This window comes from Melanerpes formicivorus, unplaced genomic scaffold (genome assembly GCF_026170545.1).
Source record: "Melanerpes formicivorus ecotype bairdi unplaced genomic scaffold, bMelFor1.0.p_v2 SCAF_74, whole genome shotgun sequence".
Lineage (NCBI taxonomy): Eukaryota > Metazoa > Chordata > Aves > Piciformes > Picidae > Melanerpes > Melanerpes formicivorus.
The window spans coordinates 134,285-151,063 of NW_027142426.1; the positions used below are offsets into that span (position 1 = coordinate 134,285).

Here is a 16,779-nt window from a genome sequence, read left to right on the forward strand (position 1 = left end):
GTATCACAGTATCACAGTACCACTAAGGTTGGAAGAGACCTCAAGGATCATCAAGTCCAACCTGTCACCACAGACCTCATGACTAGGACCATGGCACCAAGTGCCACGTCCAATCTCCTCTTGAACACCTCCAGGGATGGTGACTCCGCCACCTCCCTGGGCAGCCCATTCCAATGACAAATGACTCTCGGTGAAGAACTTCCTCCTCACCTCCAGCCTAAACTTCCCCTGGTGCAGCTTGAGACTGTGTCCCCTTGTTCTGGTGCTGGTTGCCTGGGAGAAGAGACCAACCCCCTCCTGGCTACAACCACCCTTCAGGTAGCTGTAGAGAGCAATGAGGTCACCCCTGAGCCTCCTCTTCTCCAGGCTAAACAATCCCAGCTCCCTCAGCCTCTCCTCATATGGCTTGTGCTCAAGGCCTCTCCCCAGCCTTGTTGCCCTTCTCTGGACATGTTCTAGTGTTTCGATGTCCTTCTTAAACTGAGGGGCCCAGAACTGGACACAGGACTCAAGGTGCAGACACAGTACTCAAGGTGCGGACACAGCACTCAATGGAGATGATGCTTTTAAACATAGCTGAATCACTACTTCCAAATGAAAGGCTATTCTGTATGAAAGACTGTATTGCTCCTTCTTTTTTTTTCCCTAATCTTTTTCTAATATCCAGAGCATGGAAGGTGAACAGGGGTGAAATTCAAAATAAGACAAATGTGCTCCTCTAAACAGAAGGAAATAGGAAGGAGGGTTAAGAGGATGTGATGAAGAGGAGAAGGGAATTAAGATCTGAAGATACAATTGTTTGTAGTAGCACTAGAATAATGTCTCAAATATAGGAAGCCTCCTCCTAAGTCCTAATCTTGATAGGTTTTATTTCAAGTGTGTGTTTCCCTTTCTATGCATATGTTAGTGGCAGTACAGAGATAGCCACACATATTCCAATGAAATAATAGAAGTACATTCCACTTAAAAGAGTGACGAGGTGCTCTGTTGGTGGAGGTTCATTAAGCATAAAATATTAAAGAACTGAAAAGATGTCTTTGTTAACCTGGGGTGATTTTATTTATTTTTGTCTAACATTATGATTTTAAATTGCATCTTCTCCTATTTAACCACAACTTTCTGCCTATGTTTTGCATGCTGGCATGCAGAAAAACCTCAATTAAATGAAAAAACCATCTGGAAACACTTATTCCTCAGGTTGCAGTGTTTTTATGGAAGTTTTCTGCTTGGAATAATGTAACATGCCCTTTGTTTCTGGACACTAAATGTGTGGGTTTTTTTGTCATTGTTGGATTATTCTATTTAGAGGATAGCATCTTAGTCACTTGCACTGTCTGATAAAACCAAGGTGCAGAATAAAATAATGTTTAGTCAGCTCTGTGAAAAGAAAGGTTTCACAAGTCTGGATTTTTCTGTTGTATTGTCTGACTCTCACCACAATACAATACATATACAGAGAACTCTAAGAGGCTTCCAATTCAACACTCTGAAATATTGACACGTACAGGATAGAAAGCTTTGTAGTTTTTGGTAGTGGTGGTGTTTGTTTGTTTTTTTTCCTCCTACAGCTAAGTTCCTTATGTATTGAACACAAACCCTATAATGAGGAAAATAGCTACAACTGACTTAGAAAAACAGCCCAAGTCTATAAATGAATAAAAGGAAAAGCTGGATAACACAGCATCTTTTAGGTAATGGCCAGTCTGTCTTCCAACAACACAGCCATGAAATGATGCAAGCCTTGACGTTATTATTTGTCCCCATTGGCAATTTGTGTTCTTGAAGAGTGTGCGTATTACTGCATTTCAGTCTTGGGATGGAGGTGGCAGTGTGCTGAGTGGTGCACATTGTGCCAACTGTGGTTAAATAAGGTCAGTTGGGACACTAGTTCTTTCTAAATAAACCCCTACTTTCTTAATCTGCCATTCTCAAAAATGTCCAGTGGCGGTTGTGTTGGTAATACAGTTAAGGAAAGATGCCCAGAAAGATGATGTGTGTTGCCTTTAACTACTGCATGTACCTGCTCTTACATATTTCTTGGAGTTTTAACTGCTACTTCAAGAAGTGTTACTGGAAGAGTCTGCTTGTGGAGAGCTGCCTTTCCCTGACAACAGAACTGTGTTATCAGATCTTACCGAGAGTAGTATGTAAGAGTTCTTCAGCTTTGCTATAAGATTCTATTGACTGCTTGCATCAGCAGCTTAAAGGTTGGGCGTGTGCTGATCATAGTCAGAATAACATTAAACACTGTTTCAAGAAACTGTTAGAAGCTTTGTTTATTTGATTTTCAGAGAATTTACCTGTTCAGGTATCTGCAGCTTCAACTGTGTGTTATGGCTGCCTTTCTTTGCCTAGGAATAATTGGTCTGGCTAAGCAACAGGGTAGGTTCAGAGTAGGTCTACTAGTTTTGTAACAAAAACAATATCATCATTTCCAGGTACGATTTCATTGATGTGAATAACTTATGTTGAGCTAAAAAAAAAAAGTCCAGAAAAGGCGTTTTGCCAATTTTATTCTCCTCTATCCCTTAGACTCAGTGCTATGTGCATAGATGCAGAGACAGGTCTCTCTCTCTCATCTGTATCTTTTCTATAACTTAATTTTAGCCACTTCTTGGCAGGGTAGGTGCAAGAATAAGTGAGCTAGTAATTCCAACTATTACTCCCCCTCTCAGATGCAGGGAGCACACTATCGATGGAGGAAGCTGTATTAGGAGTGCAGTGTTTGAATCAGGACTGAGTAGTTGGAAACATATCTGGTAGTGAAAGAATGGCACCAGCTTTGCAGGGAGTAGTGCATCAATCTGATGAAACACACCAGCAAGACTGCTGACCTATCAATGATGTGTAATGTTCAACCATTATATAAACTAGTACATAATATGAATGTCTTGTGCTTCTTTAATGTTCTCACAGGTTTTCCTTTTCTGAATCTAGAAAGCAATAAACAATCATTACTGTGATTACTAAAGTATCTGCAGTATAAATGCACTGATGTGTGTATATTGTTTAATACATTAAGTGAAAATATGTAGATGGGAAGCATTTCCATAAATGCAACAACCTTCTATAACAGTTACCTCACACCTGTTAACATGTAGTGCTATTGAAGTCTTGCAGTGATAATTATTGTTTTCCTAAACAACAAAATGCTCACAGTATTGCATTTCTTTGGCAACTAAAAAAAATCTGACTTTAAGCCTTAAAGCTGGAAACAATGTAAGGAGTCTCCTAGAATAGCTGCTTGAAGGGGAATTTTAAACAGATATGACACCTCAGGTGGAGATTCCCTGGTGAGAAAGAAAGCCAAAGTGAATTAGCAGTGCAGTGATGAGTGAGTGATCTCAATTGGTGAGGGACAATAATGGGTGCTCTGATGAGCTTGCAGCTTTAACACTTGATTACTAGGCAAGTGTCACATGAGCACAGTGCATTTTACAAGGAAGACTCAATGAATTTCTGACACCTCATATGTTCTGGAGACTGAGCAGCTTCTGCAGTTTGCATTTATGGTAATTTTAGATAGAACTGTGCATAGGCTGTGACTTCGATGGCTTAGTCTTCAGCAGTCAGATTATGGGCAGCAATCTGAGGTTGTGTAATACTCAGAGTTCTTGGGCATGGACAAATTGGCAATGGATGTAGTTATGTTGAAGGGCTGGGAACTGCAAAAACTTTAAAATATGTTTAGTTGAGAGATTCTTGGTAAATCATGTGGAATCTATTTACAGAACATTACTTTTGCTTAAGGGATGGTGTCACTGGCCCTGGATCAAATGTCATCTTGAATCCATTATGTAAATTTTGTACATTAGCCTCCATTTTATTAACAAATTGAAGATTAAGCAAAAGTCATTTGTTAACTTAAAAATCCCAACCAAAATAAAAAATAATACAACACAGGGCAGGATAACACCCAAGAATAACAGGTTTGCTCAGAATTTTAGTTATTTTTTCTATCTTTTTTTTGTAGTCTATCAAGCATTGGTTCTTTATAAGCAGGATCATAGTGTGCACTGGCATTCATGGGTGGTCACGGTTTGTGTTTTGGGTACTTTGGTTTAGAAGTTTTCTACAGACCTACAAATGAAGGCTATATTATAACCTGAACTGGTTAACTGTATTGTTTGAAATGGAGTGATACATTAAAAAGTAACGAGCCTAGCAGTGTGAGTGTCTCTTGCAATGTTAGTGACACTATGATTGATTAACAGCTTATAAAATAGAAATGCGTGCTCTGGCAAATATTTTACCTAACACTTATTAGTATATTAATGAGTATCAATTTTGCTTTCACTTTGCATCTTTTAAGCATAATTATGCTTTCATGCATTTAAAAATAAAAAACAACCTGCAACAACCTAATAAATCTCCTCTTCCTCAGCAGGTGAAGCCTGAGCTTTCAATGGTGTGGAATGTCAAGCTATACCATGAAAAGAAAGGGGGAACTGGACCACTATATACCAATTAGAAGTTGAAACCTCAGAATAAGAAACTGTCTTGTCTTTTTCCTGTGATAGGGTACTGTTCTGTGTGATGTCTGGACGTGAGGGAGTTCTTCACCACGACAGTGGTAAAGCCCTGGAATGGATTGTCCAGGGAGGTGGTTGAGGCCCCATCCCTGGAGGTGTTTAAGACCAGGCTGGATGAGGCTCTGGCCAGCCTGATCTAGTGTGAGGTGTCCCTGCCCATGGTAGGGGGGTTGGAACTAGATGATCCTTGTGGTCCCTTCCAACCCTGGCTGATTCTATGATTCTATGACAGAATTATTCATTATGCTCAGGTCCAGTTTTCCCACTGACTTAGGGTATTATAGGAGTGCCTTAATAATAGATTGTTCCATCTGCTTACAGGCAGCACTGTTGCACCTGATGTTCACTAGAACAAGTAGTCACTTGCACTGGTGGGGAAAAATGCAATCTCAAACTTGGTTCTTACCCAAAGTAATAGCAACTGCTGAAGAATAGAAACTTGATTTGCATAAATCAGCAACTCTTAAACAGGTTTTGTCAGGTTGCTATTGTTATCATACAACAATTAATGAATTACCTACACTCTCTTTGAAGTTAAATAAATAAATTCTAAAATTCAAAATGCACTTCCTAGTATTTTAGTCTTTTTGAAACCCGTTTCCCTTTTGATAATTCTTGGTGGTCTTACTCTGGCAGTTGTAATTAGATAATTAAGACAGTCAAATATCTTCATTCTTCAGGATTTTTTCTTATGTTGATGTATATTTGAATTCCCTTTATGTACCAAGTCACTGGAATTCATTACCAAAATGTGCTTAACTTTTAAATATATACTATTTCCAAAAGCCTTTTGAGATAACTTGGATTTGCAGGATCAGCCAGTGTTCATGATAAATAAACAGGACTTGCCCAAGTGGTGGACCAGAAATAAATCATAAGTTATCAGCTGCTGCCATAGGATTATACAAAAATCACTTTCTGTAACATCTCATAAACATCACTATGGATAGTCTACCAGTTTCTTGATCTGATCTTCAAGACTTGAGAAAAGTCTAATTTCCACTTCAGAACTCATACTTGTGAGGCAGAAATTAATGGGATAGTGACAGAAGTATAGGCCTCTGAAGTACCTAATGGCTTTACATAAGTACTTGACATAACACTGTTTCTTGGATCAAAAGCTAAGTTATAATTTCAACTTTGCAGTAAGGACAGTATTTTGAATAACTAAATATTAGTCCAAGTTTTGCAGGTTGCTTTCAGCTGAGTGGTTGGAAACTTGACCTTAGTGACAATGGGTCAATAGATGACACGTTGCCTGCTGATGCAAAAGGAATTCTCTTTTAAGAGTCTGCTCAGTACCTCGTGCGGTCTTTCTCCTCCCTCAAATGCATGTGTTTGCTACCCAGTGTTTGTGTACCACTAATCCTGCCAAGTAAAACCAGTGCATTTCCTAACCTTTGCAGTCTGTATTTTGATCTTCAACAAGGGTCCCTTAGAGTGCCTCTGAGATAGCTGCAAGATTTGGATGAACATTCAGAAGCCATTATAGATATGACTGGGGGTTTCATTCTGTTGTGTAGACAGTAATAGATTAGCACTTAAACATGTTTTGACCTTTAGTCTTCATTTGTATCACCAGAGAAAGAGTGCTAGGCTTGTTTGGTTTCCATAGTATTCTGTCCATTATGTAAGAGCTCACAATTGCAGTTTCTCATTTTTTAAGTCCTGTCTTTGGTTTTCGAGTATTTTGAATGCATTCAAAGCATTAACATTTACAACCTAGCACTAGCCTTGGGAGTAAAAAGGTAATTTATTTGCCTGGAGAAGAGTTCATTTCCTAGCATGACACTCAAAAGAAACAATATGTGGACTTTGTCTTAATCATTGAAAATTCAAAATAAATGAAGCTTATGTAAAATGGCACTAGCAGACTCGAGCTACAGTGGACTGCTGAAATTGGATTTGGTTAGCTATAAACATCATTAGCTTAAAGCATTCTAGCTTACCATGCAGGGTGAGCTCTCATAGGCTGGGACGTGATAATGCTTTACTCTTTTACATTTTAACTCCTTGTGGAGATACTAAAGCCAGCTGAACACAGGCTTTGTAGAAGCTAAATTAACCATGCATTCCTTGGGGGTTTATGGCAAACTGTGAGGTTTATTTGGTGTTGAAGTCTGCTAAAGATAATGTAAGAATAACCTAGAATACTGTAGTCACAACATAAGTTGTGAGTATATACTAGTGTTTGCTTAGTTGGTTGTTTCTTAATCTTTAGAGATAGTACTTATTCTCATGTTAATGTTTTTAGGTGTATGTCAACATAGGCTGCATATACTCTTAATATTCTCATGGACTGGAATATTGACGTTTCATTTGACCTGAACACTATGCACATAGGTGATGATAATATTACAAAGATGCATACAAAATACTGACACAGTACAGTATTTGTTAGTAGTAGCTTTATTTCTCCAAATCAGTAGCTTGTGCCCATTATGAAGAAATGGTGTTTGTTTAATCCTCTGAGTAAAGTTACTTGACCTCAGTCTTTGTTGTAGGTGGGTTAGAATCAGTCAATAACTAGGCATTCTCACACCAATGAAACACTTAGATTTATACACAGGAGACCTTCATAAAATTCTAAGAATACATGTAGGTATGTTAAGCATCTACAGAATAGCTCTAATGTGCACTCTCTTGCTCTTTCCCAGATGTACTGCTTGCTTGAAACAAGTAAGCCTGTGTTCTTACAGCATGCAAACACCACTTGATGAATCCTTCCACCATCAGGTTGTTTCCAAATAATAAATCCTGAACTTTCATATTTTGCCTTTCATCTGATATTCTCAAAGTGCTTTGTGGAGCTGAGATGACTTATGTTATCCCTTTACTTGTCTTGTTTTCATTGTCAATATGTATATGAAACATACTTGCAGAGGACTAAGGGAAGAGATGCGTACAGGTGTTAAAGGCTGAAAGGTTTTTTCAGTATAGGACATTATATTGTTTATTATGTAATGTGGCTCTATCTCTTATTTCCTCCATTTTTCCCCCCTCTCTCTCACTGCCAATTTAAAGGATCTCTCTTTAAGAGAAGTACTTCAGAGAAGTCAAAAGGGAAGTAAAGGACATTTTAATCTCTTGAACAATAACGAAAATAATGCCCTGGGGGGAACATTTGAGGATTCTAATCTCAGTATTTAAACTGATGAGGACTACACTATGGAGCAAGTATTAAGACCACATCACATGGTGTAGTTAGTATTTGTCAATTTTTCCAGTGTGTGAATCTTCTAATATGTGGAATATGGATAAACCGATGTACTTCCATGTGTCTTGTTGTTTTGTTTCAAATGAGTGTTCATTGGAGGTGGCTTGCATATTTGGCACTTTAGCCTTCTGGATTTATTCCTTTCTGTTTAAAACGTATTGTAGATAAGCATCTGAAAAAAGAAATTTAATAAACATTTGTGTTAATTATATAATTTCCTCCTACTCTTCTCCCCTGCACCATATGTTCTGTTCTCTCTCTGACTCTTGATTGACTTTATTTTATTTCATTTTTTTTTATTTGGGATTTGATATGTGTCTAGTCAGAAGACCTCAAAGCATGCTGCCATGATGCAAATGTGACCCTGTTCCTGCACTCTTTTATAACAGCAAATATCTCTGGAGATAGAGGTAAGAATAGTGGGATTAATTTGTCAGGTAAAGTTACTACAGGTATTTATGTACAGAACTTTCCATTTCTGTCTAATCTCTTCTTACCCTTTGCCCTTCATCTGGGTTTTTGGTTGGATTTTGTTTGTTTGCTTGTTTGTTTGTTTTGGTCTGCTTTCTCCCCATTGTTTTCCTGAATGTGGTCCACTGCAAAAGCTTTGGGGATTCATCAACTTTCTCCAACTGTACCCGTGACTTTCTGTTACAACACTTGATGATTCACATGTCCAATTTTTATTTTTGCTTTCATGGGGAAAACAGCCTCTTTCATTTTCTGTGAGATACTAAAACACACCATTGTACTTGATCATCAAAGACACAGCAGGAGATTAGATGCCATTTTTATCCCTTAAAAATGGAGGGCTGGAGGCAGGGCGATCCAACTTAATACACTCATATGAGGCGCTCTGCTTCTGAGGCTACTGACATGTAAGTAGCTTACCTGCACTTACTGCTAAGAAGTGCTTTGCTTTTAGAATGTAAATTTGCTAAGTGTGTAAACATTTTCCTTCTGTGATCACCTATCTAGACATACCGTTTTCTAGTGGGACCAGCAATTTAGAGATTCTTCCAGATTCAGCAGTTAACTATTACAGAATAAGGACATGACAAACATGCCACATTGCTTCCAAAAATATAAACTCATTACTATGCTTCTTTGAAACTTATCTCTCCTTTCACTTTGCTCCAGGACATCACAAGCTGTACCAAATAACAAAGCACTCTGCTATATCCCAAGCCTTGAACCTTTCAGCAGAACTTACTGATGCTTTTTTATATTCACTTTCTTTGGTCTTTATGCCAGCCCTCTTAGGGGAAGTTTCTGCATCCTCCTTGTGAGGACAACATAAGAGAAATAGTAATGTTACTTTTAAATTTGGTGTTTTGACTGCAGTGATGTGCATACTAGGAGTGGTCAGGCCACGATACAATAACTTGACAGAAAAGGTTGTTGCTTCTAGCAGTCTGTACTAGAGTTTTTATGTACTAAACCACTATTACAGGGTGGATTTGCTTTCCATTTGTGAATTAGCAAGAAGAACTGAATGACTGCATGAACACAATCAGTGTGCATTAATGAAAGATGCTGAAAGCACCCTATGATACAATGCATACAAATGTTTAACATGCAAGGAGATGGCCATGATTGTACTGTCAAGTATAAATTTTTGTCAAGTGAATCTTGTTTCTGAGGCTAGCAATAATAGCAATAGTATTTCTGTGTCACATGCCCAGTTACAAATGTAAACATATGTGAATGTCCTGTTAAGCATGCTAAGTGCATACATTTTAGATCTGGTATGGTATGGAATGTATGATAAATGTAAATAAAGTCAAGGTTTGGCAAGTGATTTTATAATCTTTTCTTGCCAGTAATTATTGATGGTTTTAATAGAGGGTATATGTCTCAGGCCTATTGAACATAGGCACATTGTATGTGCTTTCAAAAAGTTCCTAGGGCTTCCTGTAACTGTTTGAAGAATGAATCTAGCTGTTACTTGTCACGAGTGAGCTGTGTTGTCTTGAAGCTGATAAAGATCTGTGTTAATGTAAAAATGATGTCTGAGTCCCAATTTCCTTCCTGATGTTGTTTAACATGTAAAAGAGTGAACAGTACCAGACAGTCCACCATTACTGTTTCATTCCTGGTTTTTTTAAAAGACTCCTTTGTTTATGTTTTATGTTCAAAGGGGCACATAATTCACTGTCTGTGGTTAGTCAGCCATGTGCATTTTTGCTTTTCTGCCTGTAGGTAAGCTGAACACCTGGTGACACTGCTGTGGATTTAAAATGCTGCTTAGAAAACCCACAGTCGCAGCACAGATAATGGGACTTTCACAATGGTTGATTAATGCACAAAATAAGTCCCCCCCTTTAATACAACTTTCATTATTGCCTTCGCATGAAGGTATTAGTACAGTCAAATATGATCTGTTTACTGTTCCTGGTGGGGATGGCCAGTGGGTTGTGAAAGTCGCAGTGTACCATGCTGCTCTGTGCGGTGCAGTTTCCCTGAGGTAGGCTTTCCATCTTTAAACTTCTAGTTTCTTCTGAGAAAGCAGAACGCTTCATCAGCCAGGTGCTGAATGGAGGTTTTGATATGTACAGCAAGCTGTTCAATGCTCTTAGAAATGTTAATGTGAAAAAAACAACACCCCAAAACAGGTACTACCTATCTAGCTTCAAGACCGCGAATGTTAAACACCACAACAACAGTAAACAAAGGCAGAGAGAATATTCTGAGGCGTTAATTCTAACTACAAAGGGAAGAAACTAGAATTCTTTAGCGGACACCAGAGCTATATCGTATGATGCAAGGATGACTCAGCCCATGCTCAGATCATCTCCAGGTCTTGCCACACTTATTTACTTTAAAGTTCAATTGCTATTTTAAGTCTGTGGAGAAGAAGGTGGGAGAGAAGCCGAGGGAGAAAAATAAAAGCAAAGGGAAGGAGGTTAGATTTTAAAATGCAACAACAACAAAAATACCTGGACCGATCCCTCCAGCTCCCCACGCGGCTCTCTCCGTGGAGGAGCTTGTAATCCTATGTTTGCTATATTAAGAGGATTCTTCCATGAGCACAAATGAATAATTTATTCATCGGCTCGACTCGGTTAGCCCGCATTGATTTACTTGTGCTGCATTTCTTCTCATTCATGAGCCTTTGCCAGTCCCGATCGCTCGGATAGTGCCTCGCTGCAGCGCTCAGGCGTGGGAGGAAGCAGCAAACGTACCGTTATGCACAAGGACGTGCTGTTTATGACTCACTGAAATGTGCGAGCCTGACCTAAAGCCGGGGCTGGCTACGGGAGCCCGCTCCCGCCGCTGGCAGGGATGCTCCTTCGGCAGGGACCGCTCCTCTGCTCCCGGCTGCCCGCGGTCGTGATGCTGGGCGTCTGCCGGCGCCCGGGGCTGAGCTCCGGCCATCCTTCGCCTCTCTGGGCTGTATGACAGATGCTTGTCATGCAGCGGTGCCCTGCCTGAATTGGCCGGGTCTCCGGTGGGTGTGCACGGCCCCCCACCCACCCCCCGCCCCTGCCAGCCCCGTCGAGCCCTCCCTAGCTCAGCCCCCGGCAATGTGCAGCGCTCTCTTCTTGTCTTCCTGGAAGGGCTCAACTACACGTTCAGGTCCTCCAGACTTTCTCTGCTCTTGCCATACAGAGGCACCCTCCCTCTGGTCCAGCTCCTCCTGTGCCTGCCTCTCTGTCTCCGCGCTATCCCGTTAAAAGGCTGCTGCTCCTGCTCCATTCAACCAATGCCTTGGCTGACTTGATCTGGGATGAAGGCTGGAGGTTACCGGCGAGGGAAAGGAGAACTCTAGGCAGCTTTCCATTTGCAAAGTGAGCAGTAATTGCAAGAAGACAGCTTCCCCAGTTGGAATCAATAGTCTGCTTTCTTGCTGCTAAGGGCACTTTGGAGCAGCAGTAGGTCACTGAAGTAACTCCAGCACACTGCTGACTGCGGAGTTGTAAAGAACTACATGCAAGTGGCTGCAGTAGTGCTGGAAAACGCTTTGCTGTTACCAGGGACACAATAGTTTTCAAGTCATTACAGCTGCTTTTCTGGTCCTCTCCTTCCATTACACAGAGAGGGTCATTCTTTGGAGGGATGAGGATGGAGCTGTGATTTCTTCAAGTGTTGTTCTAGTGGAAGGGGTAAAGGTGGGGAACGAGGCTTTAGAAGCAAAGCCCCACTACTTCTGAATTCAGTTTTACTTGAATTTCCCCAAATCTTTCCAGGCACAGAGAGGCACAATGTTAGAGAATCTGAACCTTCTTCGGGCTTTTTGGGGTTTTTTCTTTATCTTCTGGACAACTTTTAACACAGCCTTAGTGGATGTGGTTGGATCGGAGCAGCAGATCCCCTTGTCTGTGTAAGTGCTTTCATGTTATTGATGTCAGGACCATGTTTGAGGCCAAGAACTTCACTGCTCAAGTTGTTTTCTTTTTGTGTTGCAGGTATTTGACTGTTCAAGGCACCTTTGCTCCTCTCTCAGTTGTGTTTAAAGTGGTAGCCTCTAATGCGCTCAGCACTACTTTAATTTTATTGTAGGAGCATGTGTTGGTGGAGTGTGTGGCCACAGAGCCTTAAGTGCTTGTATTTACCAAAGCTGAAGCTGTTAACTTCCTGTCATATAATAATTTTACCATTTTCTCTCCTTGCCTCCTTTCAGTGGCTATATGTTATATAGTGCCAAAGCATGTTTCTGTACAAGTTGATCCTTTCAATTTAAGGAGTACAGGTTGGGTAGCTTCATATCAGAGGCCTTAGCACAGCATCTAGTTTATGCTTATACTTGCCCAGCTTTGCTAATCTCTTTCTGTGCTTAAGTTCCTTAGCGAGCTCTTTAATGCAAAATTGCTGGGATCCTTTTGAATACAGCTGAGGCTGTTACAGTCTGTGTTGCTTGCTATGACATGTGTATTACATTTCTTCCTGTCTTTTTTTTTTTTTTTTTCTTTCTTCCTTCCCCCTTTTCTTCACAGTGTAAAGCTTTGGGCCTCAGCTTTTGGTGGAGAGATCAAATCTATTGCAGCCAAGTACTCAGGTTCCCAGCTCCTGCAAAAGGTAAGGATCTCTTCAGTTACAATCAGAAAGGTTTTAACAGAGAAAATGGAGGCAGATTTAATTTTTAAATGAATAGAAAAGCAGTGCTGTACACGCTTTGGTCCAAGATCTATTTTTATATTGCTTACCAGTCCCTGATGACTCTTTGCATTGCACTGCACTATCCAAAGAGTCTTTGATTAAGCTGATGTTTTTCTGTTTGGATGATTCCTTTGTTGTCATTAGAAAGTAAATTCTAACACTTTCATTTCTTGAAGTCTCAGCCTAGATTGCAGGTATTTTGTTTGGTTGCTGCATTGTGATGGTGATGTTTATGTGTAGATACAGCTGCCTCTTACAAAAAATAGGAAACTTCATTCAAGGAGCAGAATTAGTGCTTATTGTATTATTTTCACCCTGTGCTGTGTGTACGCAATTCACTGTATCAGGAGAAGACGGCTGCGCTGTTGTTTGTCATCTCTGCAGTTTTTACAATCCCATTATTCCCCCAATCATCTCAACCCAGTGCTGGGATGTATTACATCATTACAGATAAGAGGAATGAATGTGGTTATCTTCTTGCTCAGCTGCACAGCTGGGTAATAAGCTGGTGAAGTACCGCAAAAACTTGAGAAATTGGTGTAAGTCTCCATAATTGGGGCAGAGGGTAATGAGAGAGTGGATTTGAGTGTTAGGTATACATCAGGAACTGTGTCTACTCTATTTTAAATATGCAACCTATAGTAAAGTTCTCTATTGTAGACTATTTTTACAGAGGTTGCTGAAACAAATAGGAGAGACCAAGAAGAACATGTTAAAGACTTTAAGACTGCGGTTTTATGGCATTTAATATATGAACCTTAAAATGGAATATGCAAATGGAAAACATTGAGGCATTCACTGACTACAGAAACACTCATTCAACCCATATGTTAAATTTCTACTGGTTTTTCAGATGGGATTTTTAGTTCCAAGTAACATATTAATTTTTGTGTCTGATTATGAAGGAAATTATTCCTTGAGCTTGTAGCACTTATTTTGAAAGGCTTGTATATGTGTGAAATGATGTAATGGACAGTGCATGTAGCAGTTGAAAAAAAAGCTTATGCTGTCCATGTAAAATGAAAGCAACTGACTTAATGATTGCTATAGGCATATGAGTTCCTTAGCAGTGTTTCTTTGCAGTGTTGTATGCCCAGGACTGCAAAATATCAGCTTTACTAAGCTAAAATACAGAGCTATTGAGAACAAAAATACCTGAGGTCTCTTGATACCTTTCAAGGCCATTAAGTGGCTTTGCTTGGATATATTGGGCAAACTTCTAGTTTAATCTGAAAATTTGGACATTCAGTATTTATTATGCTTCTAGCTCGCATTCTTTGAACCCTATATAATCTTAGATCATCACATTTTTGTATGAACTCCTTAAATTTTTAAAGCAGATGGACCTTTCAGTTTTGATTAGCATTTCATGAAGTATTACTAAGAGGCTTTTTTGTTTTGTCTTAATTTGATTGGGCCATAACAAGCAGGTACCTTTATTTAACTTTGGAACTGCTCCACACGCAGCCATTTTTGCTTTGAAAAAGCCCTTAAAAATTAAATATACCAAATGCAGATAGTCCAACATGTACTAGAAAGATATGGAATATACTCTGCTTTGTAGTTGTGCTCAAATCCACAAAGAATCAATATGAGGTCCTGAATCATTCTTCCCTTCCTGATAGAAGATACTGCCATCATCCTTTCTGTCATGTAATTTTTTTCCCTCTGAAGTAGTAAGATTTCTTCCTATTGGTTGTTATAATTGTAGGTAATTGGAAGCTATTCAGTTTACCTTTTCATTAGCATCCTTTCTATTTCACAAAGAAATCTGTGCTCCTTTTTCTGAAGGTGGACAATATATATTCATCCCAAGCTATTTTGGTTATGTTTCTTGCTTTTGTTATGATATCCATTACTGATCGAAAGAGGAAAGACAAAACAGATTTGACAGGTATTTAGAGCATTTTTATTCCTCTGTCATATCCTCTATTTCCTGCTCTCTCCCTTCTCCCCCTGCTTTTTGGTTATGGTAGCTTTAGGAATCCTCTAGTGCTTTTTATTTTAATTTAGAATTCCAAGTATCTTCATCCTTTTAGGCTTAGAATTTCTTGCTATTGATCATGGCAAGCGAGGTTGCATGACAGATGACTTGAATATATATCTTTTTGTGTTATAAAATATATTTCTTCTGCAAGCTTGGTGTGAATAAAAACATACCAGACTTCAAGATCCACAAGCATTTTCAACATGCAAAGCCAGTGAGAGAGAAGTTGCCACGACAATTAAGAAGCGATAGCATAGGAGGGCTGTAAATGCAAATGCCTTTTTTCTCCTCATTCCCTCCTTCCTAGACAGGCATCAAGAATCCATTTGGTATTTACTGTGAGTTCTGGGTGATCAGAGTCATGGTCTTTTTAAAGTCAGGATTCCACTTTTAGAACCAGTTTGACTTCTAATATTGCTGGAAGAATCCACATTTTCTGATTATGAATTAAGCACCATTAAACACACGAAATGTGCATATAATTATGTATCTGGGCAGTATAGAATTCTCAATTACTAACTGCTTTGTAGTGCTATTTAGTTTAATAAAGGCTTGCTAAATGAAAAATTAATGTGAGGGTTACTCAATTCATTTTGTTAGCAAGTGAGTTAGTCCTACCTTCAAAGGAATGCATTTGAAATCAAGGCGTGATTGGCAGTCTCTTCTGCCCAAATGCTTTACACATTTAGAGTCATTTGACCCATACTAAAATTTCATAGAACAATTGAGGTTATGTGAGATACTCAGTAAAGCAGAATTTTGCCAGGTTATAGCTGTGAATATTGATTTAGTTGTTAGAATTCATGAGTCTTGTTGTACTGTGGACATCATTGCTGTTCCCCTGAGTTCCAAAAAGATGTGTAAGAATATTTCTGTTTCCTTTTGAAGATTTTTATTCTTTTCAAAAACACTGCTTATCTTATCTTGGTGGAATGTTGCATTATTTTATTGCATTCTGATAATCTTATCCAAGTATGCTACTATGCCTCCTAAGAGTATATGGCATATACGACTTTTCCTGAAATTGACTTTAGATGAAGTGAATAAATAGCTCAGAAGATAATAATAAAGTAAATATTACAGAAACAATGATAAGCAAAGTTAACATTTAGAAACATAGTATTTAAATGTTCTACTACTTGCTTTCAATGTGAAGGAAGACCACTCAGTGGTAAAAAACCCCAAACTTACATACAGACAAAAATAGGACAATATTGTGCCAAAGTTACCTGATTTGTGGAAGTTTTACACTTGTCTTGTAGATTTGGTGGTGTGGAAGAAACTGCTTGGTGCTGTAGAGCCATACAAACTCCTCACCTACTCAGTAAATACTGCTGGGGCCTAAGGATTGATTCAAATTCTAATTGTCTGTTGGGTGCTCTCTTACTGTTTGGTTTTGGCTTAGTTTTGTGTGTGCTTGTTCATTTGTTTGTTTTCCCCTAAACTTTCAAGCTGTACCTGTCTTGTTTGAATCTTGGTGATTCTTTATACATTTAAAAAGAAATAATTATTTCAACACTCTGATCATGTTTGGTGAGTGCCGTAGAAACGTGAGTGTAGCCAAAAGGCAAAGCCCAGCTGTAAGTATAGGACGCAAAGCAAGGGTTAGGTGCCACGATGATATTCACTTAAGATGCTACAAATAGACTTTTGAAGGAATAGACTTTAGGGAATGCTTCTCTTCACAATGCAGTGGCCATGATAGTAATGTGTTTTCTGTTCCATGATGTTGCAAAATAATAGTAGCAATAAAACTGGAGGGAAAAATGCAGGTGTTGTGCCTTCTGTTAATGTTAAAAATAATTGCTGTTGCACAGTAAAGCTTTTCTAATATCAAAGAAGTGTCTGATTCTCTGAAAATGTAACATGGCCTATGCTTTGTTAGATTTATTTTGGGGAATGACTTTTACTGTTCTGAGCTTTGATAATCCTTGATTTGGTCC

The 16,779-nt window shown here is 39.1% G+C and overlaps 1 protein-coding gene across 5 annotated transcripts in view; it reads left to right on the top strand.

Moving 5' to 3' along the window:
- Nucleotides 1–11,498: 11,498 nt before the first annotated feature.
- CACNA2D3 (calcium voltage-gated channel auxiliary subunit alpha2delta 3) overlaps nucleotides 11,499–16,779 on the top strand; it is a 432,799-nt gene continuing 427,518 nt past the window's right edge. For all 5 annotated transcript variants that reach the window (XR_010990518.1, XM_068163805.1, XM_068163807.1 and 2 more), the window contains exons 1-2: nucleotides 11,499–12,073; nucleotides 12,687–12,768. Coding sequence is in view for 4 of the 5 variants with exons in the window: in XM_068163805.1 (XP_068019906.1) it covers nucleotides 11,955–12,073; nucleotides 12,687–12,768 (201 nt within the window). In the remaining variant the exon portion in view is untranslated. The remainder of the gene's footprint in view (nucleotides 12,074–12,686; nucleotides 12,769–16,779) is intronic.